The 24,566-nt window shown below is 47.0% G+C and overlaps 1 protein-coding gene across 5 annotated transcripts in view; it reads left to right on the forward strand.

Moving 5' to 3' along the window:
* celf1 (cugbp, Elav-like family member 1) overlaps positions 1-13,995 on the forward strand; it is a 315,470-nt gene extending 301,475 nt beyond the window's left edge. For 4 of the 5 annotated variants that reach the window (XM_056279257.1, XM_056279261.1, XM_056279260.1 and 1 more), the window contains 3 exons: positions 4,050-4,193; positions 4,322-4,494; positions 11,719-13,995. In XM_056279257.1, the coding sequence (XP_056135232.1) occupies positions 4,050-4,193; positions 4,322-4,449 (272 nt within the window). In that variant the 3' untranslated portion in view covers positions 4,450-4,494; positions 11,719-13,995. Of the gene's footprint in view, positions 1-4,049; positions 4,194-4,321; positions 4,495-4,909; positions 7,656-11,718 lie in introns of those variants that run through there. The other variant, XM_056279259.1, reaches the window with a different exon arrangement.
* Positions 13,996-24,566: the final 10,571 nt, after the last annotated feature.

A 24,566-nucleotide genomic window follows, 5' to 3' on the forward strand; every position in this document is an offset into this window, starting at 1 on the left:
ACCAACAATCTTGTCCTTAATGTGCAGAAGACAAAGGAGCTGATTGTGGACTTCAGGAGGTCTGGAAGCTGCAGCCACTCCCCCATACACATCAATGGGGTGGAAGTGGAGCGTGTTTCCAGCTTTAAATTCCTTGGAGTCCACATCACCGAGGACCTTTCCTGGACATTAAACACCCAGGCCCTTGTGAAAAAGGCCCAACAACGCCTGCATTTCCTGAGGAGGCTGAGGAGCGCCCGTCTACCCCCCAAAATTCTCACCAACTTCTACCTCTGCACCATAGAGAGCATCCTGACCATCTGCATCTCAGTGTGGTACGGCAACTGCTCCTCAGTAGACCAGAAAGCTCTGCAGCGGATCGTCAAGACGGCCCAGCACATCACCGGTACCCAGCTCCCAGCCATAAAAGATATTTATCACAAAGGCTGTCTTCGAAAGGGTCTGAGCATCAGCAGAGATCCCACCCACCCCAACCATGGACTGTTCTCCCCCCTGCGCTCTGGGAGGCGCTACAGGAGCCTCAGAGCCCGCACTACCAGGCTCAAAAACAGCTTCTTTCCACAAGCTGTTGCCCACCTGAACCTGGCTACCCACTGAATGTCTGTAGATATCTTTAAATATTTTGTACTCCAGCTCTTTTTTTAATTTATTTTTAGCTTTTGGTCTTCATGTGTGTATATCTTATATTGTGTTTGCTGTGTTTGTCTGTGTCTGTCTTGCACTGTTTGGTGAAGCCACAGCCCTCATTTCATTTTTAACGTGTGCCTGCACATTGTTTTTAATTACAATAAAATTGAATTGAACACTCTCCATGAAACCATGGCAAAGAATGTTTTATTGCCTCTCGGGTTGACTCAATGTATGATGGATGACCTGTCGCTAATCGGTTCAGCCTTAAATGATAACTAGAAGAACTGAATAAAACGCCATACATGTATTTATTAAGTAAGTAATACGTTTTCATAATCAAAGTCAACAACGCTATCATAATGACATGGTAGCTAACTGTGGCAGCTGTCATGAGGTGTCCCCAGATGAAGAGACGTGATACGTAGCTGTTGCCATTGGGCTATATTTATAGTTATATCTATAATCAGTGTGAAAATATGTCCCTGAAGGCACTACAGATTACGTATTTTAACTCCGTTTTATTGCTCCAACGTTAACGCTATACATCAAATTTACCATATATAAGTCCAGTATTCACTTTTGTGACAGCTTGCAGTTGTCGCCTCGGTTTCTGAGGTACTTCGTGATCTTGACAGGCGCTTATAGATGATCGCTGTGGCAGGCTGTCGTGTGGTGACGTGACGTCAGCGCGAAGGACCCCGTCATACTTACCACAGCTACTGTCAGCTGTGGTACAGCAGACAGCTAATGTTAACAGCATGCAAGAGATGGTAACTATTCACAGGCAGAATAGTACGCCCTGTTAACAGCCGTGAACACAGGTTCCTCGTCTTGTCAGAGAATATGATCATCGCTTCGGCTGTGCGCCATGTTGGTGTGATGTTATGAAGCGGGTGTTTATTGTGTTGCATAGCAACCAGTTCTCGGCACATCATTGGCTTGTCTGAGCGCAGGGCTGTCTGGGGACGAAGGTCTCCAGACGGAGCTGCTGCAGCTGGAGGCTTCTCGTTTCAACAGCATTTTTTCAACTCTCTGATTCTTCAGTTGATACACTCCAGCTTTGCTTTTAGTGATGCACTTCAGCTCCCAATTCTGCCTGTAGGCGATGATGTTCCAGCTTCCAGTTCAGAGTTCAGCATTTTCAGCTCCTCAAGGTACTGACTTCAGCTTCCAACTGCCACTATTACACTTTAGCGTGAGGATTTTCAGTTTAGCAATTAAATGCATTTCAGTTCATGTCAGCTGGTTTGTCGGCCATTTTCAGCATTGCTTCCGCAATTTATTTCAGCTTTCAGCCTCCAATTTATTTCAGCTTCAGCTTCCAAGTGTTGATTCTTCATTTCAGCTGGGGTTTTTTCAGGAATTTTCAGCATTGCTTCAGTAATTTCCTTCAGCTATCAGCATTCATGTGCACCATGACACCATGTTGACAGTTTTGACGACCAACGCTTTGGATGATATGTGGTCACATTCTTGATAACATTAGATGTTTGGTTTTGTAGATTATTAGGTGCTTTGTTGCACATTTCACCACCACCAGTGGTGGGAAGAATTATTAGATTATTGTGATTCACACATTTAGGAGAGGAGAGCTTGGGAGCAGTACAGCAGGGTAGGGAGACAGTCTTGGTGTCATAGACCAAGCTGTCAGTCGGATAATCTACACTGTTGCCAGAGTAAAGCAACACAGCCAACAGTCCTATATTGATTTCCTGATTTATTCTGAACTGGCGCAGTGCCTGTTAAAAGTTGCCTGTTTGGAACGGAACAGTTGCTTGGCTTCTGGTATTGCTGCTTGCAGCTTTCTTGAGAACTACTCGACCAAACAACTTCACTCTCGACACCATGGATGTGTAAAGAGAACTGTGTCGGAGACGGGGCTCCATTCTTCCTATGAAAGTTACTCAGTGGCGCCAATGAATGATCGAAGGACTACGAGTATAATCCCTCTCCAACCACAATGTGGGTTGCAATGGCAGCATGACGCTGTTTGTGTTCCCGCTCATTGACTCTACAGGAAGTGAAGAAGTAGAAGCAGCGATTCAAAGTTTTATGACTAACTTTGCTGAAAACTTTACTGCTTGCAGCTTTTTCAAGAACCACTCATCCAAACAATGTCACACTTGACGTCACACTTGGGTCCTCAGTAATACACCCGCAAAAAGAGAAGTCGACTGGCTGAACGGTTGTCGAGAAAATCAAAGGACGTCCAGACATACGGATTCCTTCCATTTAGTTAGATTAGATTGCCACAAGGGGAGCCTTCGTCTTTCCAGTCATGACAAAATGCTGTCTGCCACCATGGCTGGAGGTGTTCACTAAAACAAGATGTCCGATCTGTGATGCAATAAAAATCTGTTTCCTAACAACATGTAACATAACGTGATGCCGGTCGGTTTGAGTATCATTTTAAGAGTTTTAAGCATATTTTGATGATTATCAGGATATTGTGAATCGCAGTTATTTTGGTCAGGATAATCGTGACATGAAATTTTCATATCGTCCCACCCCTAGCAGCATTATAATGAGTATTATTAAAAAAAACTGATTTAACTACATGAAATATAGCATAAATTGTAGATTGAAAAGTACCTTGTGCCACAAAGTGTAAATGATGGGATGGATATAAGTTTTCCTTGTCGAGACTAATCATCCCCACCACCAAGCATGCGTTTGGAGTTGGAGGGGGGAGAGACACTACAATGAAACAGCAATCTTTTTGCCCTTTCTTTGTTTTTTGAGCAGTTTTGGTCTGGATACACATTATACCTGTGTTGCTATAATTTCCTGTCAGTTGTTACTGTGCCAAGTCAGTCAGGAAGCTCTGTCAAGCTAACTGTGTACAGTAGGTGTTGGGTAAGCAGCTCCATGGCTCAAGTTGTTTTGACTTTGGACACAGTTTTCCTAGTTAAATGGCCATGAGCCCAGCGTGATCTCAGGTGTTGGTGCTAGTTTGTGCTAGTTTGTGCTAGTTTGTGCTAGTTTGTGCTAGTTTGTGCTAGTTTGTGCTAGTGTGGCCAGGCTGGTAGACTAGGAACTTTGTGCTGTGTCTTGCTGTCACCTTCTGCTAAGGATTCTGTCTTGTTTTAAATCTGCTGCATCAGCCAGCGACAGTCGAAGCGCGGGTAAGATCTCATCACCTCCTTTATGACATAGTCTGTTAGGTAATGTAGTTTTCACTTTAAAACAAGCAGAAGTCCATAACAGAAGGCTTGTCCTTGTCTGCGTCTTATGTTATCCTAATTTTTCAAATACTGTGCCTTCATTGTCTTAATAATTCAGTTTAGATGATTGATGGTTTATAGTATCCCTTCATTTGTTGCTCTATTTTGTAAGATATTTCACAATTAATTTTTAAGGAGTTTTTAATAATTTACCACTTCGATGTTGAATAATGTTATTGGTTAATTAACCGGTAGGTCCTGAAGGAGCCAACTTGTTCATCTACCACCTGCCCCAGGAGTTTGGAGACCAAGATCTTCTTCAGATGTTCATGCCCTTTGGAAATGTCATCTCTGCCAAGGTTTTCATTGACAAACAAACCAACCTCAGCAAGTGTTTTGGTGCGTTCATCCACATGAAGTGCCCCGTTGTAAACAAGGCTCAGCAGCAGGAGATGCTCCTGTGCCTGTCGTTTGACTGTCCATTCTCTCGTCTGTGGGTGTTTGAGTGAATGTGTTTCCTCCGGCAGGTTTCGTGAGCTATGACAACCCCGTGTCATCGCAGGCAGCCATACAGTCCATGAACGGCTTCCAGATCGGTATGAAGAGGCTCAAGGTGCAACTGAAACGCTCAAAGAATGACAGCAAGCCCTACTGAGAGCGCTGAGACGCTACAGACTTGGTTAGGAAGGGTGGTGATCTGGTAAGTTGAGTGTGAATAATAAACTAAGCCCCATCTCCTTCCTCCTCATCCCCCTCCTCTTCCTCACCTTCTCTGTGCATAACAGGGTGACGTCTGCTCTGCAGGGCCTCTCCTTGTGTTAACATGCTGCCAGAAAAGAGACAGACACGATAGCTACATGAGGCTGAGTAACAGCGTAACTTTTCTAGCCACAGCTCTTACTCCTGTTCTGTTGTGACACCTGAGTTTGTGTTTTCTTCCTTTTTGAGAGAAGAAGGGAAAACAAGTGTATTTTCTTTTAAGTTGCAATGTTATATTGGTTTGCTGTGTTGAATTCTATATGTGTGTGTGTGTGTGTGTGTGTGTGTGTGTGTGTGTGTGTGTGTGTGTGTGTGTGTGTGCATGCATGTGTGTGTGTGTATTTGTTTTTCCTCAGGCAATTATGTTTTGCACATTGCCAGCCAGTTGCCAAATGACACTTGTGCTTTCACTCCCTGCTCCCAGCCATCCCCACCGAGCTTTAACTTCCCATAAGCCCCCTGCCCTCCACGCCATACACACCCAGAGCCATGCAGCACCTTTCACACAACTCCCAGCCTGTCAGGAACCCAGGGGCTCACCTCTTCCTGAGGAAAACCAGTAGACCAGAAGTGCTGTAGCAGAGGAGCTTCTTTTCCTTTGTTTCTTAGGGTCGCCATGAAGTGCATGCAGTCTTGTCAGCCATGTCCTGCCTGTAAGACAAAGGCAAGGATCCGATATTCCTTGGACTTGTTCTGTAACTTTTCATCTCTTGAGTACCTGTGTTGTGTGGTGTTGACCAAGCTGATGGTAAAGCTGACTGTATTATTTTGAATGGGACATGACACCCACACATCATTTCTTTTATTTCATGAAGTCCTGTCATCAGGACAACATGGAGGCTAGACTCATCCTGAAGGGAAAGTTCTGCCAAACTTCCTTTTAGATCCTTATTTTATAAAAGGGGACGTTTTCAAAACTTTTACCTCTGCTGGTCAAAGGAACATTTTATGGCAAACCGCTGAAAGTTTCTCACCATAATTTCAGTTATTCAGTACACATACAACAAAGTGAAGCCTGTAAAATGTTCTCTTCAGATGCTGGCTAGTGCAGCGTTATCATGTCCGAGGAGCTCATCTTCCTCGGACTTGAGAGCTAATGAACCAGAATGAATCAAGTGGCTAAACTGTTGTGTGAATGCTACTGCAGACTGGCTAACTAAAAGTTAGTTTTGGTGGAGCTCATCTCAAAGCTTGCTGTCTGTCGGTGAAAGATGTGTATCAGCTGTATGGCTCTGGTGTGCTGTGTGTGTCCATATGTCCCTGACACTAGAGGAGCGAGACGTGCAGTGTGTGCAAACACACGGGTCTCGCAGCAATAGTGTGAATCCATGTTCCACCTAACAGTGGGACATGGAGCTGACCACTGATATCCATCTGTGTGTTGCTGCTGGTGTCGCTGAACGTCTCTGCTGCACACTGTGAGGTGTCAGTCCTTCTACTACTCAAGCTCGTCTGTTTTCAGAATCACACTGCTCTGCATCGTCCCTCAGCACCCGTCTGTCTTAACAGCTGCCCACGCCTCAGAGTAGGCTGCTAGACAAGGCTACTGGCTTAACTACAGAGGGCTATAGTACTGCGTATTTATTTCTCATCACTGTCGCCTCACTGGAGAAATGGTAGAACTGTCACATTACTGCAGACATGCTTGTCAGTTTTTAAGACTTCCAGGAACTCGAGCATTTATTTTTTTGTCTTTTTTTTTTATAGTAATGGAGAGCAAGACAATTGTCCAGATGATGTATATTAACTATTATTATGGTGTTTCTATTTTTATAGAGGTTTTATACTTCTCTTGTGTGTTGGAACTATTTATTGCCTAAATTATTTATCTGAATTGAACTTGTTTTAAAAGATGAATCTTCAACAGTATTTTGTAAAATCCTGATGTGAAGTCCAACAACGCCACTGGAACTTCTGGCGTGTCTCGTGCCCTCACCATTCAGTGTTATACCCTGTTGTGATGTGTGATACGTGACCATGTGGTGTGGACTGTCCCTCCCCGTGTCTGGACTCTACCAGCGCTGCTGAGAACTTCTCTCAGCCCTCCTGCCCAACATAGCCCGGCATCTTAAAAGCTGCAACATTTAAACACAAGAAAAGAATTGGAGTACACACTTAAAAGTTGATCCTCCTGGTGTTTCTGTTCTCCTTCCCTTGCGATGTAAATAGACGGCCATCTTGTGTGAGATGTTACAAACCTAAACACTAAGCCAAGAACGTCTGGGGCCAATGCTTCCTCCAGTCTCACACAACTAGGCTGATATGAGCTCCAGTAGCTCTACTACTGCATCTTCTGTTTGGACAGCTCGTGTCGTGTCTGTTAAATGTACCCATCTTTGTAAACCAGTGTACAAGTTATCATGTTATCACATGGTATCGTGTGTTATCACATGGTATCACGTGGTAGCATGTGTTATCTAATACATGGTATCGTGTGTTATCACATGGTATCACGTGGTAGCATGTGTTATCTAATACATGGTATCACGTGTTATCACATGTTCTCTATTAACCAGAGAAGTGTACAGATTAGCAGCAGTGTAAGTTTGTGTGAAGGATGACGGTGCCACATGCTGAGAGAAGCTGTCACTAGTGAGTGTTTCCTCTGTGGCCATGTACACCATAACCTCAAGGGTTTGCCATTTTAAATTCACCACATGTTTGTGTACTTTCTCCTTTTTTGAAATATACTGTATGCTGATAATTGTAGTGTGTTGTTATCTCTTAAGAAACTGAGTCCTTCATGTCACACAACAGTTGCCTGGTAAAGTATTGCTTGTATATCAGGCCTAAGGAGAGCGGTCCATCTGCAGGTAACTTAGCTAGTTAGTTGTGTTATAGCACAAAAACACCACAATGTAATTCATAGCTAATAAAAAAAAAGCACAAAATGAATCCCAAAGAAGAGTTGTCGGTTGAGGTTCTTTGCCTGCATATCATGATGGGGAGGTCCGTCATGCCCACCATGTGACTTTAATAACCCAGCTGGGATTATTCACAACAACATAAGAATGTGTTGGAAATGGAATACAAAACATACTTGCTTATAGTAAAGTTAAGGATGATTTTAGAGAGTAATATCTTACAAAGTTGTACTATAAATCCAAGTTATTGTAGTTGTACTCAGTTGTGCATTGTGTTTTGGTTGCCAAGCTGGACTGATAATAAAGATACAGAATTAAGATAGCAAGTAACTATTTACACAACAGAAAATCCACTTCATCAGAGTACACAACAGGCTTTGTCTCAGTTGTACATACTTCCTGCAGGACTGCAGGCAGGAGTTTGGCCACTCCTTATTAGTGACGAGGGCCAGAGTAAAGAGTTGAGCTGTGTTTGTCTGTCTGTGTTGTCCTCCTCCACAACCTCCATCTCACCAGTTCGGCGGTAGCATGTCACCTCTGTTCCTCCTGGTCCTCCTCCCAGTCCTCCACCTCCTCACCCAGTCCTCTACCTCCTCAACCCTCTCACCTTTCTGGCATTGAGTGTTTAGACTATGAAAGGATAATTCTGTTTTTGCAGCCTGGGTGTTATTTTCATAGTTTTTTCCATCATTCAAAACAGTTGTGATGTCATTTTACTCACCAGTTTCATTCAGTAGATGTTGGACATGGACCACCACTGGACTCAGCTCTACAGCAGTGTCTTATGGGACAGCTGTGAACAGGAGCATCAGACATGTTTCAACAAGTCCAATTTAACTTAATTATCTAAACCACGTATTTGGAAGTGAAAGTTAAACGTTGTGATGTGAGATGTCCAATATGATCAGTGGTGGCTGACGTTGCTGATCTACTACTTCCTGGTTCACCCTGCAGGAAGTAGCAGCCTACATTTACCGTAGGTAGGAGTACCATCCATAAACTAGCCGGCCAGCACCATAGAGAAGTCATAGATAATGGACAGTCATGGACACAGTCTGACTGAGTCACTAGGGGGCGCTGGTGTTTAAAGACTCCAGTCCAGCTGTCCCATAACACACTGCTGTAAAGCTGGGTCCAGCCGTGGTCCCTGTCCAACACCTACTGAATGAAGCTGTAAAGCTGAGTCCAGCCGTGGTCCCTGTCCAACACCTACTGAATGAAGCTGTAAAGCTGAGTCCAGCCGTGGTCCCTGTCCAACACCTACTGAATGAAGCTGTAAAGCTGAGTCCAGCCGTGGTCCCTGTCCAACACCTACTGAATGTAGCTGTAAAGCTGAGTCCAGCCGTGGTCCCTGTCCAACACCTACTGAATGTAGCTGTAAAGCTGAGACCAGCCGTGGTCCCTGTCCAACACCTACTGAATGTAGCTGTAAAGCTGAGACCAGCCGTGGTCCCTGTCCAACACCTACTGAATGAAGCTGTAAAGCTGAGTCCAGCCGTGGCCCCTGTCCAACACCTACTGAATGAAGCTGTAAAGCTGAGTCCAGCCGTGGTCCCTGTCCAACACCTACTGAATGAAGCTGTAAAGCTGAGTCCAGCCGTGGTCCCTGTCCAACACCTACTGAATGAAGCTGTAAAGCTGAGTCCAGCCGTGGTCCCTGTCCAACACCTACTGAATGAGGCTGTAAAGCTGAGACCAGCCGTGGTCCCTGTCCAACACCTACTGAATGTAGCTGTAAAGATGAGTCCAGCCGTGGTCCCTGTCCAACACCTACTGAATGAAGCTGTAAAGCTGAGTCCAGCCGTGGTCCCTGTCCAACACCTACTGAATGTAGCTGTAAAGCTGAGTCCAGCCGTGGTCCCTGTCCAACACCTACTGAATGTAGCTGTAAAGCTGAGTCCAGCCGTGGTCCCTGTCCAACACCTACTGAATGAAGCTGTAAAGCTGAGTCCAGCCGTGGTCCCTGTCCAACACCTACTGAATGTAGCTGTAAAGCTGAGACCAGCCGTGGTCCCTGTCCAACACCTACTGAATGTAGCTGTAAAGCTGAGACCAGCCGTGGTCCCTGTCCAACACCTACTGAATGAAGCTGTAAAGCTGAGTCCAGCCGTGGTCCCTGTCCAACACCTACTGAATGAAGCTGTAAAGCTGAGTCCAGCCGTGGTCCCTGTCCAACACCTACTGAATGTAGCTGTAAAGCTGAGTCCAGCCGTGGTCCCTGTCCAACACCTACTGAATGAGGCTGTAAAGCTGAGACCAGCCGTGGTCCCTGTCCAACACCTACTGAATGTAGCTGTAAAGATGAGTCCAGCCGTGGTCCCTGTCCAACACCTACTGAATGAAGCTGTAAAGCTGAGTCCAGCCGTGGTCCCTGTCCAACACCTACTGAATGTAGCTGTAAAGCTGAGTCCAGCCGTGGTCCCTGTCCAACACCTACTGAATGTAGCTGTAAAGCTGAGTCCAGCCGTGGTCCCTGTCCAACACCTACTGAATGAGGCTGTAAAGCTGAGACCAGCCGTGGTCCCTGTCCAACACCTACTGAATGTAGCTGTAAAGATGAGTCCAGCCGTGGTCCCTGTCCAACACCTACTGAATGAAGCTGTAAAGCTGAGTCCAGCCGTGGTCCCTGTCCAACACCTACTGAATGTAGCTGTAAAGCTGAGTCCAGCCGTGGTCCCTGTCCAACACCTACTGAATGTAGCTGTAAAGCTGAGTCCAGCCGTGGTCCCTGTCCAACACCTACTGAATGAGGCTGTAAAGCTGAGTCCAGCCGTGGTCCCTGTCCAACACCTACTGAATGAGGCTGTAAAGCTGAGTCCAGCCGTGTTCCCTGTCCAACACCTACTGAATGAAGCTGTAAAGCTGAGACCAGCCGTGGTCCCTGTCCAACACCTACTGAATGTAGCTGTAAAGCTGAGACCAGCCGTGGTCCCTGTCCAACACCTACTGAATGAGGCTGTAAAGCTGAGTCCAGCCGTGGTCCCTGTCCAACACCTACTGAATGAAGCTGTAAAGCTGAGTCCAGCCGTGGTCCCTGTCCAACACCTACTGAATGAGGCTGTAAAGCTGAGTCCAGCCGTGGTCCCTGTCAAACACCTACTGAATGAGGCTGTAAAGCTGAGTCCAGCCGTGGTCCCTGTCCAACACCTACTGAATGTAGCTGTAAAGCTGAGTCCAGCCGTGGTCCCTGTCCAACACCTACTGAATGAAGCTGTAAAGCTGAGTCCAGCCGTGGTCCCTGTCCAACACCTACTGAATGTAGCTGTAAAGCTGAGTCCAGCCGTGGTCCCTGACCAACACCTACTGAATGTAGCTGTAAAGCTGAGTCCAGCCGTGGTCCCTGTCCAACACCTACTGAATGAAGCTGTAAAGCTGAGTCCAGCCGTGGTCCCTGTCCAACACCTACTGAATGAGGCTGTAAAGCTGAGTCCAGCCGTGGTCCCTGTCCAACACCTACTGAATGTGGCTGTAAAGCTGAGTCCAGCCGTGGTCCCTGTCCAACACCTACTGAATGAGGCTGTAAAGCTGAGTCCAGCCGTGGTCCCTGTCCAACACCTACTGAATGAGGCTGTAAAGCTGAGTCCAGCCGTGGTCCCTGTCCAACACCTACTGAATGAGGCTGTAAAGCTGAGTCCAGCCGTGGTCTCTGTCCAACACCTACTGAATGTAGCTGTAAAGCTGAGTCCAGCCGTGGCCCCTGTCCAACACCTACTGAATGAGGCTGTAAAGCTGAGTCCAGCCGTGGTCCCTGTCCAACACCTACTGAATGAAGCTGTAAAGCTGAGTCCAGCCGTGGTCCCTGTCCAACACCTACTGAATGAAGCTGTAAAGCTGAGTCCAGCCGTGGTCCCTGTCCAACACCTACTGAATGAAGCTGTAAAGCTGAGTCCAGCCGTGGTCCCTGTCCAACACCTACTGAATGTAGCTGTAAAGCTGAGTCCAGCCGTGGTCCCTGTCCAACACCTACTGAATGAGGCTGTAAAGCTGAGTCCAGCCGTGGTCCCTGTCCAACACCTACTGAATGAGGCTGTAAAGCTGAGTCCAGCTGTGGTCCCTGTCCAACATCAACTGAATAAAGCTGGTGTGTAAAATGACATCCTAACTGATATGACTGATGAAAAGCTATGGAAATAAGACCCAGGATATGAAAAAAGGAATTATCTGTTAAATAGCAGTTCAGCTAAAACCTCTGCCCCATCAAATGGTAATCACTCAGTTTTCCTTTTTCTCGTCCTTGTTCTTGTTCCATTGTTGTTTAACTTAGGTTTGTCTCCCTGTTGTGTTTTTCTTTGTTTTTCTAGATCTCTTCCTGCCCGTTTGTCCATCGTTTGCCCTAGCATGTTGATGTGACGTCACAGTTCATCGTCCAGTCCTTGTCTTCTGCGCTTCTCTGACACTTCCAATTTCACATTTGACCTCGTGTTCTTGCATTTGTTGTTGATCAATTGCTGTTTTGTTTTTGTTTTTTTGCTTTTTCTCATTTGTCCTTTGTGCTGCCAATGGGGGGCGCTAGAAAGACTGCCACTGAAAATGTTTTAAAGTTACATCAGTATTGTTACAATGGAAAAAAGAGAATCTATTTTTCTAGAACTTGCTGAAATAACCACTAGATTTTGCTAAATCTGTTTATTTTAATTTGTTTCACCATTAACCTTGAAAGTCTTTTTTATTATTTAAATTTCTATGTTCTTGAGCAGTCCTCCCAGCACCCCCGAATACTCATGTTGTGTATTTTGTTCCTAGACTACTTGTGTATCTGAGTGCAGGTGTGCGTCTCTCGTGACTTGCGAGACACGGGAGTATGTATCTGATCACATCTGTTGAAAGGGGAGTAGTGTGTAACTGTGCTAGCTAGTGACGCATGAGCTGATCCGTGGGACTTCCTGTTTGAGTGATGTCGTAACAAGAAAACAAACACTTGAGGGGAGCTCTTCTCCAGATTCATGGCGTTGTCGAGCTCTTGTGGGTGGTGTGTGGGAACAGCCTGACATCTGTTGAACTTAAAGTGCACAAACTCGTGCTTTGTACACAGCACGGTGTCTCTCATGTAGGACGACGGATGGTCTTTCTCTTGTACCTGCACTGAACTGCTCAGCAAAATGTGATCTACTTTGTGTTTGTAGAATTTAAGAGTTTGAATGACTGGTGCCAAATACTTTGCACATAACGTTTCCTCTCCTTTGTGTGTCCTTCCTCCAGAGGCAGGCGTGTGAGCTCAGCCAGCAGGCTTGCTTTGTGTGGCAGACGGGGTTATGTAGTAGGTTTTCATGAATATCTTTTTGTGCCCGTGTTGAGATGATGGGTTAGGAGCCTTTAGTGAGGTTTGAGGTGAAGTTTGGTATTTGCATCATTAAATCTAGAGTTTTCTGTGGGACAACAAACCTGAAGTGTCACTCAGTTTACTGAAACCATGGATTTATTTCACTGAGTCACTTTGAAAGAGTGGAGCCTCTCCAGTGAGTCAGAGAGAGAGTGTGTGTGTGTGTGTGTGTGTGTGTGTGTGTGTGTGTGTGTGTGTGAGTGTGTGAGTGTGAGTGAGAGAGACACCATAGTGTCAGGACAGCTACAGAGTCGTGCAGGTTGCAGTCTGTGTCCCTCGTCAGTGGACCAACGTCGTGGCTTGTTGTGCTGTGTATACCAAACTCATTTCACTGGTCCACCGCTGTGCAGCAGAGAAGCCGTCACTAGTTTAGCTTCAGCCCGTGTCCTCTGTTCACGCTGATAGACACTAGTCTCACCCGAACACTCACCAGGTAGTCTCACCAGCCGCCGCTTAGAAACGTGGCGGCTGCCTGGCTGCAGGAAGCAGCAGCAGTTCTCAGATCAGTTCTCAGACCACCATTCAGCCACGCGAATGAAGGATGTTTTGAAGACGAAGGTAAACCCATGTGTGTTTTTTTTCTGCTCTGCATCTTCCACTGTCAAGTGAAAATACAATTTGAGGAAACAGGAAGCAGTCATGTGGGCCGGCGGCTGTTTGAATTGGATATGATGCTCCATGTGACAGGTGTGTGTCCCTGGTCTTTCTGCTGCTACTGTGCTACAGAAGCCTGTCAGAATTCTCTCATTGTGTTGGTACAAGTGGGTGATTGCATTTAACTCTTTGAATTGTACCTTTTTCTGCCTTTTCTACTGGAACAAACATCACATTTCACAATAAGGTTGAAAAGAGAGTGAAAACATGCAGAGCCTGACATGCTGACCAAACTCCCTATCTGTATGTACAGAACTTTAGCTGATGGGTTTTTTAAATTATATTTCTGTGAAGTCGCCTTTTGCTGCATTGCATTGGATGAGATGCAATAAAGTTCTTTGAGTTTTGTTTTACATTGTTGTGGTTTTGATGTGAGCATAAGCATTGCTGAAACACTAGATGGCCAAACATGAGGTTGTTTTTCCTGATTTAGTTGGTAGATACGTCTGGAATGTTTGATTGTTTTTAAGGCTTTCATCTTTACTGTGTCGGGATGTGAAGCTTAAATGCACACTCAAGCAATCATTTCTGTTAGCCGACTGTGTGATCCATATTGGTTGGTTTGTTTTTGTTTGGTTCTGTACAAATAAAATGTTTGAGATTCACATGACATGTGGTGTTTACTAATGCTTCTGCGTTTACCTGAAAGCCCTCAGTCACACAGCCCTCGCAGCTCTGCAGTGCCCGAGCCGGAGCAAGCGTGGCGTACTGCAGCTGGCTCTCCGCTTTTACTGCCATCACTTCCTGTCAAACGGCAGCGGAGGACGTGATGCACTCATTTCGTTCATGTCCTTGGTGTGTTTTGTACAGTGGGCACCACAGTAATATTAGAACTTCTGCTAGATAGTACGCGTTCATTATTTAGCAACCAGCTCAGCAAGTGTGCAAGTCTGAGGAAATCGGGGACTGTTTGGCCTTCGGGCTGTGTGTAGTCGCTTGTGAACTTCAGACTGTGCACAAGAAACAGCCCCAAAAATGTTCACAGCCGGTCCGTTCAACGCAGCCGCCGTACCGCTGTGGTGTCGGTCTCGTCAGCTCTCTCAGACCTGCTCGTTTCAGTGAGCAGAAGAGATGGCATGGCCCTTCAGACACCAGTCCAGCAGACCAGACCAGACCAGACCAGACCAGACTTACTTGTTGTTCACTCCAGCTTGATTAGTGGCCCAGACTGGACGAGGAACAAGAAGGACCACGAACTGCATGTCTGGTGGTGAGCAGCAGTGAGATCTGGGGCTCGTATCCCGTTTCCTGTGCACAGTTAGCTGGTGCTTGGTGAATATGTTCATAAAGGTAAATGCCTCATTGTGGACATATTTGACCTCATGAAGCTGTCGAGTCATTCCCAGTGTGAGCAAGTCATTAAGAAACCCGCTGGTGTTCCAGTGGAAATGTGTGTTGCAAATTTCAAGGTGTTCGATTGTTACACAGCCGTGTGATGGCCTGGCGGCCTGTCCAGGGTGTCTCCCCGCCTGCCGCCCAGTGACTGCAGGGACAGGCTCCAGCATCCCCGCCGCCACCCTGGGAGCAGGAGAAGCAGTTGGGATAATAGAGTTTTACACCCTGGTTGCTCTATTTAACCCGCAGTACCCCTGGTTTCCTGCTCTGCCAGGTATTCCAGCCATCTCAACAGTTTTGATACCTGAACAGCAGGTGACTGTAATGGACTAGTTGGCGGAATAGAAAACCAGCAGGTCTGCAGTACCAGACGAGCTGGGAGACACTGCTGTGGTTCTTCTAAATACAGGCTATTAAAATTACTAACCCATCCATAACCCAGCGATGTCTCAACAAAGTCTCCCTTTCACACCACCAAGTGGATTTCAGCTTTGTTGCTGTCCTTCAACAGTGACTATGTGCCTCTCCGTCCTCATCATCACCTCCTCCTCCTTCGTTTTGATGTTGAGTAAATGGTGAGATGAATCAGTGGACCAGCTCCACCTCAGAGACCCCCACTACTGCTGGCCTTTTGGTGATTGCTTATTGTTCAGATATAATAAACCTTATTAAAATGAAATGAAGTAAGTTTATTGATTGAAGTGCAACATTTTGCACAACATGTTCTAACATATTTATGGTATCCAGAGACGTGTCTCAGTTCGTCTGTTTTTACCATTCGTATTTGCAGCATTAATGCATCGTTTATTTTGTATTAAATACAGCGGATATGGGCGGAGCCTCCTGTTCGGACTCCGCGTTCATTTCGTCTCATTGGTTTCGTTCGTATTTACACGTTTCTGAAAGCTTCCGGATGAGGACGACACGGCGCAGTACCACCGGAAGTCGTGGGGGCAGTGTAGCCAATAGTTCCAGCGGGAGACGAAGAGGACGATTAAAAGTCAAAACGGGAGAGGTGGAGATCTACGAAGACGGTTCTGGAAAGGGGATCTTCAAGTCGCAAAGAGGCTCGTTGTAAAAAGATAAAGGCAAGGCTTGTGAAAAAAAGATAAAGAGGCTCGTTGTAAAGTGAAGATTGGGGTTTTAGGGAAGGCGGCGGGTGGAGCATAAACAATCTGACTGGACTAAAGATGGTGGCCGGTAGTGGAGTTGAGGGGGGAGTGAGGATATGGATATTTATTTATTTTTAGTAATAAAAGGAAAATGTACACAACGATAAACGCAAAACGAAGGATGGATTTGATGGCACAGTACAATTGCGTGAACATAATACAAATAGACATCAGAATAATGAAAAATAAAGCAAATAATATTTTACAAAAAAAGCACAAAAAAGAAAACATGGGGTAATTTGAAAGGAGCATGAGCGAGCCAGGCGAGAGACTAAAACAGCAAGGACTGAGATAGAGATGTGTACACTCATTCTGCTTTGCTGTTCGTTGTTTCCATATTTTCAGTGACTCAAAGTAGATGGCAAAGCTATGCAAGAAAATGGTGAAAGAGGGAGGAGTACTGCCATTCCATTTACAAGAATGTATACGATATTTACCCAGAATAATTACAACATTAACAAGGTCTGACATTTTTGCGTCCCAATTGTCCATAAAATAAATTGTGTCACTGTATGCAAAAGAAGGCATGCTATCCAGCTTCAAAGACAGCCAACCATGAACATCAGAGCAAAACAAACCAGCATAAGAGCATTCAGAAAAATAGATGGCCAACAGTTTCAGCCCCTGAAGAGCAAAAGATGTAAGGATCCACTTCAGATCTGAATCTCGTGTGAAGAAAACCACTAAGAGGGTGTATTGCTAATATTATGTTGAGTGGGTTTCTTTGACCTCAGGAGCAATAGGACAAGATAAATAAAAAGAAACTGATTGCCTCCTCAAAGGGGCCTCAATGTTATCCCGTACACAACAAGAGTTAAAGCTCCCAAAATGTTTTATGTTTGAAGACTAAACCAACTTTTCTGTTATCACATCTTTTATCCAGCAGATTAACATCATCAGCCTTTGGAGAAGGCAAAGAAGCAACAATGGAAGAATGTTGTTTACTGCTTTGTAACCTTCGGAGTAAAGGAATGGGAACTGCTTTGCAGAGTTTATCATAACCTTTTCTTGAAACAGTGGTTCTGTACTTAACAGTAAAATCATCGAGGGGTAATAAAGAGTCCATCTGAATTCAGCAAGTCATGTACAAATATTAAACCATTGTCAAACCAATCAACTCTAAAAATCGATTTCCTATCTATGGTAATAACCCTGTTGTTCCATCATATGGAGTTATGTGGTGCTGTGGCTGTGCAGCAATGAGGAGACGGAGAGATCGAGTCAAGTCAATTCCGTTTACTCGCCACACAAAACAACAGCGATACAGCACAACCTCTCGTGGCAACCTGCTGACCAACCGCTAGGCTGCTGCCAACATGGCTCCACCCGCAAACCCTCAGCAGTGCCTACGTCAGCACTCCGAATGTCCGCCTTAAAGGAGCAGCAGCCCCTGGTGCATCTACCCTCATTTGTGTATCACCACACAGCCCCCCCCCCCCCCCAGAATTCACCATCACGAAAAAATGCGTCCCGGGGGACGGACCAGGCGGCCAAAACGGCTGCGCTGGATGGGTATAGGGGCGGGGGCAGGGGGCAGAGCCGGAGCCGGAGCCCTGGCAGGGGCCGATGCTGGGCCAGGGGCCTGAGAAGTGGGGCGTCCAGGCCGTGAGGGTAGGGCCAGTTCGACCGGCCCATCCAGGTCCAAATGGGCGGGCTTGAGACGGTCCACCGAGACCCGCTCCAGCTTGACGTCCCATGTCCACCACAAAGATCTTAAGCCCCGCTTCCAGGACGCGGAAGGGCCCGTCGTAGGGGGGCTGCAGGGGGGTACGGTGGCTGTCGTGGCGGATGAAGACGTACCTGGCCGACAGCAGATCCTTGGGGACGCAGGACTGAGGGAGGAGTGGTGAGATGTAGGGATCGGAGCGACCGCGTTGGCACTGTCCCGGGCCACAGCCCGATGAGAAGCTGCTGACCAGGGGGCCACAGCGTCCGAGAGAAACTCCCCCGGGACACGCAGCGGCTGGCCGTAAACCAGCTCGGCAGACGAGGACTGGAGGTCTCCCTTGGGGGCAGAGCGAAGGCCGAGCGTGGCCCACGGGAGGCCATCGACCTGGTTGCTGTCCGTGAGGCTGGCACGAAGAGCGGCCTTCATAGACCGCCGGGGCGCGAACCCGTGTCTCCCGCACCACGGGCGACCACGTTACCCAGTCGGCTAAAGGGTCCGACCCGTTAGTCGAGGACCAACGTGTCGACTTATCCATGCACGTTACACTCCACTCTTTACAAGCATCATACATCAGTTGTCTCATTTCAAACCACAAGTGTTTTGAAGAATTCTGCTGTGAGACCGTCTGGGCACAGTGACTCTCCGTTAGGCATCTGACACATGGCAGAGTCTAATTCTGCAATAGAAATTCCCGCTTCTTTTGGAACTTTTAACTTTTCATCTATTTTTGGGGTCCAGTCCTTCAGCAAGTTCAAGAAAGAGTCCGCCTCTTGCCTAGAGTATGTAGAGCTGTAAAGAGACCTATGAAAAGTAGTTTTCAACAGCATCCTGATCTTTACCCAGTCCAGTTGCACTTGATTCAACTCCTTTGGATATCCTGATCTTCACTTAAACAGTTGTTAACATATAGTTTACTTATTACCCTTTTGGCTTGTCTATTTTTTTCTAAATTAAAAAAGTGTGATGATTTTTTTTCACCGTCCTCAATCCATCTGGCTCTTGAACAGATGAATGCGCCGTTTGCCTTTTCTTTGTATAGGTCATCTAACTGCGACTGCAGTTGATGGAGTTCGAGATTATTTTCATCATTCAATTCGTTTGGCTGCACCGGTAATTTATTTTGGATATAATATCCAGCTGTATTTTCTTTTCTTAAACTGGCCGATTTTTTTGCCCTCCTGAATGCCAGTTTCCCTAACATTATATCTTCTGCCCTCAGCTATATGCCTCTACAGAGCCTAGACAGCGAGCTAAACAGGTGGCTCCAGTAAGTACTCAGGAGACCGTGTTGAGTTCTTCAGAGCTTTTACTGAGAAACCACATTTTATAAAAAGATTATCCCGTGTCAAGGGCAGTGGACGAAGGAAAAGACAGACGCACCTAACACGTATCCGTCCGCTCTGAATGCTCAGATCAAAATGGCTACCAGAACACATCTTACTTGTAACGTCAGTTTTTCTACCACTAGGTGGGAGTATTGACCACAGAACTGGGAATAACCTCAGCTTCCTGACACCGGTAGAGAGCATTAAAGCAGTCGTTTGCTAAATCTATTTGAACTCTATCAATAAATGAACTAATGAATATGAAAATATAATGTGAGGGACAGAATACTCCCCGCCTGACATCTTAAGGATGTCAAGCCAAACTAACTTAAGCACACCATATTAAAGGACATAAAAATGAAGAGTCTACAGTCTCCTAAGAATTGTGCTTAGGCACCAACAGAATGACTTCATTTATAGGCCACAGGTAAAGTCTTTGCTCGCCCTTTCGGACAACTCTGACCTCTATCTCCCTGACTCTGCCGTCCTCTCTGGGAAAGGTCTTGGTGACAAGTCCGACAGGCCAGTCATTCCTTTTCTCTTGGCTATCTTTCAGCAGGACCACATCCCCTACTTTTAGATTAGGCCTCCCTGTCCTCCATTTACAATGATCTTGGAGCCCACTGATGTATTCTTTCTGCCATCGCCCCAGAAGACATTGGCCAGGTACCGCACGCGTCGCCACTGTGCTCTGAATAGGTCACTGCTTTCAAACTGGCCTGGTGGTACCGGTGGTGTGCCAAGCTTTTGGGTGAGCAGCATGGCAGGGTGAGAATTGCAGGATGTTCTGGATCTGTGGAAACTGTTGTGAGAGGCCGTGCATTTACTATTGCAGTAACCTCAGCCATAGCCATGTGAGTTTTGCAGTGCCATGTTGTGGTAGCATCGCGTCCAGGATTCGTCGTGGGACTCCTATCATCTGCTCCCAAGATCCGGCCATGTGTGAAGTGTGCGGGGGATTAAACTGCCGCTGACATCCACTGTCTTCCAGGTATGCGTCAATTGTCTTGTCAATTTTTAGTTTTTTGCAGGCACTCACGAAATTGGTCCTACAATCAGACCTGGGCAGTTTAGCAGCGCCTCTGATGGCAAAGAAACGATGCAGTGAGTTGATGTGTCCATTGATTCTATGACTTCAATATGTATGGCGCGCGTGCTCATACATGCAAAGACGACTGCCTATCTCTTGGCCTCTGCTTGACCTCCCCGTGTCTTCCTGACTGTGACAGGCCATGGACCGAAAACATCCAGGCCCATGCATGTGAAAAGAGGGTGTGACGTTACTTTACTAGAATGTGAGAAGAGTACTTTTATTTTTAAGTTTATTTACTCCCTCTAGCCTCCCTCACGCCACTTTACTTCAGGAAATAGTTTGCTGCTTGGTAGTCATGGTAGCAGTACAGTCCAGCTTTCCATGCGGAGTTTCATATGTTTGCCCAGCTCCTGTGTTTACTGCTTCTATCTACGTTTGTGCCTTGGAGAGCATCGTCTGTAAGTTCAGTTGCGACATTATTTAAGTGATTGATGATGTCTGTTATAAGAACTTCGTTGTATTCATGTTAATATGAAAATAGCTATGTGTAACGTTAGCTTCTCCCATTTTCTGTTAGCTAGTTAGCCAGCCAGGCTTTCGGTTGCTAGTTAGCTGTGTCAGCTCCGTGGTAGAAATGTTACGTTATTCTGTCTGCCCGTATTCCGCCTATATTATAACATATTGATCTATGTCATATGTATACATTATTTACAATTAGTTCATAAGTCATTCATAAGTCATGTGTGAGTTCGCAATTCCTAGGTTACGTACAGCTATTTACATGCGGTTATGTAGCCTACAATTATTATTTACATGCAGTCATGTGCAGTTATTTTCATATGTTATGTAGTTATGTCATAGACATGTGATAACATTTTATAATTTATGCAATGTTTATTGAAACATTCTTTCTCTGTATTGCCCCCCTATACAGTTTTACAAAAAGGTTTGAATTCTCAAAGTTCTTCAGTAAAGTTCCTCAGCTTGGACCGGGACTCTGTATTTCTTTGGGAATATTCATGTTGGCTATCTGTCGGCCTGTCTATACATGGACACAAACACGTAGGACAGAGTAGTAAAAAGACGACTTCACGGCGAGCACTACAGCAACAGGATCAATAAACAATGACGGACAACGGCGTAACCAATGGAAACACTGAAGGTGATGAGACGAAACAGGTCCGCTCACCTGACGCTGCATCTCTACATTCCGCCTCATCATCTGGATCTAAAACCTCCTCAACTGGCGAAGCTGCAATCAGGGCTCGCGCCAAAGTCGAAGCTGCCCGCGCACGTGCATCCTACTGTCAACGGGAAGCTGAATTAAAGGTAGAGGAGGCCCGTATAGCAGCTCACCTGAAATTAGAAGAGGCTCGTCTAGCAGCTGACATTAAAGTTAAAGAAGCTCAAATAGCCGCCGAGTTATCAACATTGGGGCATGAGAAGGAGGTAGTGGCAGCTATAGCAGAAGCTCAAGTTCTCAAAGAAGCGGCTGAACTTGAAGATCGTGAGGGAAGCGAGAAGAGTCGATACAAATCAGTTAGCAACAGCCTTCAATGCCCACGTGACTACATCGAACACCACTCTCAGCTGCAGACTAGTTACGAGGAGCCCTCAGAACTTGAACGATATACGCCGCTCAGAGCCCCTCACCTGTCAGCCACGAACGATGTTCATGCAGTACAGCAACCTGCAATGTCAATGCCAGCTGTAGCACAGCAACCTGCGAGGTCAGCGCCTGCAGCTCCGGCACAACAACCTGCGAGGTTGCTGTGCCGGCAGATCCGGCACAGCAACCTCGAGGTCAACACCTGCAGTACATCATCAACATCCTGCTCAGCTCTCCCCTCCTCAGCCTCCTCCTGCTCAGCTGCACCACTCTCCTCTCAGAGCCTCACCGCAGCCACATCGTGATGACACGACTGGTATGAATGACATTGCGAGGTACTTGGTGCGCCGAGAGCTTGTGAATTCTGGTCTCATCCAGTTCAACGAGCGCCCAGAAAATTATTGGGCGTGGAAGTCCTCTTTCTTCAACGCCATTGAAGGACTGAACTTAACTGCCAGCGAGGAGCTCGACCTCTTGACAAAGTGGTTAGGAAAAGAGTCCTCAGAGCACGTTACAAGGATTCGCTCTGTGCACGTCGCCGACCCTGTAGTGGGCTTACAACTTGTCTGGGAACGCCTAGAAGAGTGCTATGGCTCCCCTGAAGTGATCGAGAGAGCTCTCTTCGAGAGGATAGAGAACTTTCCAAAAATCTTTCAGAAAGACCCCGTAAAGTTGAGGGAACTGGGAGACTTGCTGTTGGGGTTAGACTCTGCTAAGTATGAGGGCTACCTGCCGGGGCTCTCGTACCTGGACACCGCCAGGGGTGTCAACCCGATCGTTGAGAAGCTGCCACACAGTCTGCAAGAGAGATGGATAACTAAGGGTTCCCAGTACAAAGAGCAGCACCATGTCTCTTTCCCCCCATTCACCTTCTTCACAGACTTTATCTGCAGCGAGGCACGCAGAAGAAACGACCCCAGCTTTACTCTCCCTTCAGCTCCCTTGAAAACGTCCAACAAGTCCTCCACAGGGTCCTCAAAACATGAGCGATCAGAAAAGGAATCAAGACACGCCAAAAGGCATGTCTCCACCCACAAGACAGAGGTCTCAACAAACCGCTCAGCTTCTCAGTCATGCAGTTCGAGCAGCAAGCCTGACGACATTGGGAAACAATGTCCCATCCATCAGAAGCCCCATCCTCTAAAGAAATGTCGGGGTTTTCGAAGCAAGCCTCTTGAGGAGCGCAAAGCCTTTCTGAAAGAGAATGGTGCCTGCTACACAACTCCACAACTCACCTGGCGAAGAACTGTAAGGCAACTTTGAAGTGCAGCGAATGTGAGAGCGATGACCACATAGCGGCGCTCCACCCTGGACCTCCTCCATGGGACAAAAAAGACAAGGACCCCACCTCAGAGCATGGCGGGGAGAGTGAAGAGGAGGCGCCTCCACCAGCAGTCACCTCTAAATACACAGAAATCTGTGGCAGAGGCCAAAGCCTCAGATCCTGTGCCAAAATCTGCCTGGTGAAGGTATACCCCAAAGCACACCCAGACAGAGCTACTAACGTCTACATCGTCCTGGACGACCAGAGCAATAGATCTCTGGCAAGGTCTGAATTCTTCAACCTCTTCCAAATCAGAGGTTCAGACTCACCGTACACCCTGCGTACATGTGCAGGAGTCACTGAGACATCTGGAAGAAGAGCCACAGGGTTCTTGGCGGAGTCGTTGGATGGAAAAATAAGTGTGGTGCTTCCAACACTTATCGAGTGCAACCATATGCCTGATGATCGCTCAGAAACCCCGACCCCAGAAGCTGCACAGCACCACAGCCACCTGAAGTCCATCGCTCGCAGAATCCCTCGCCTGGACCCTGAAGCCCAGATCCTGATACTTCTGGGACACGACATCCTTCAGGTCCATAAAGTCAGGGAGCAACGCAATGGTCCTCCCAGCGCCCCCTATGCCCAACGTCTAGACCTGGGTTGGGTGGTTATAGGGGACGTGTGCCTGGGTTCAGCCCACAAGCCAGCAGCCGTGACTTCCTATTGCACCAGCGTGCTCGAAAACAGAAGGCCATCTCTCCTCACTCCATGCCCCAACCGTCTCCAGGTCAAGGAAAGGTTCAGCCCCAAAGCACAGAACAGCACCTCTACTCCTTACAGCGTCAAACATGACACCCCAGTCCCTGATGACTGCAGCCTAGGCAGCACTATCTTCCAGAGTACTAAAGATGATGACAAAGTGGGGCTTTCCATCGAAGATCGTCTGTTCCTGGAGTTCATGGACAGAGAGATGGTGATGGACGACACCAACAGCTGGGTGGCGCCTCTCCCATTCCGATCCCCTCGTCGACGGCTCCCGAACAATCGAGACCAAGCTCTCAGCAGACTTACCTCTCTCCGCCGCACCCTGGAAAGAAAGCCTAAGATGAAAGCCGACTTCGTCACCTTCATGCAAAACATCTTTGATTACGACCAGGCTGAGTTGGCCCCACCACTACCGGAGGGAAGTGAGTGCTGGTACTTACCTATCTTCGGCGTCTACCACCCTCAAAAGCCAGACAAGATCAGGGTTGTCTTCGACTCCAGCGCTCAACATCACGGCATCTCCCTGAACGATGTGCTACTTACCGGCCCGGATCTGAACAACAGCTTGCTGGGAGTCTTGCTGCGCTTCCGAAGAGAAACAGTGGCTGTCATAGCAGACATCGAGCAGATGTTTCACAGCTTCGTCGTTCGAGAAGACAACAGAGATTTCCTGCATTTCCTGTGGTTCAACAACAACGACCCCAACCAAGAGGTTGTCGAGTATCGCATGAAAGTCCACGTATTCGGCAACTCACCATCCCCAGCTGTCGCCATCTATGGACTTAACCTAGCAGCAGAACACGGCTCCAGGGAACACGGAATGGATGCCAAGCCCTTTGTGGAACGCGACTTCTACGCCGACGACGACCTCAAGTCTCTCCCGTCAGCCACAGAAGCCATCGACCTGTTGAAAAGGACACAGGAGATGCTTGCCGCCTCAAACCTGAAACTCCATAAGATAGCGTCAAACAGTTCTGATGTCCTGGAGGCCTTCCCTCCCGAA

The sequence above is a fragment of the Lampris incognitus genome, chromosome 4 (assembly GCF_029633865.1).
Source record: "Lampris incognitus isolate fLamInc1 chromosome 4, fLamInc1.hap2, whole genome shotgun sequence".
In the NCBI taxonomy this organism is placed as follows: domain Eukaryota; kingdom Metazoa; phylum Chordata; class Actinopteri; order Lampriformes; family Lampridae; genus Lampris; species Lampris incognitus.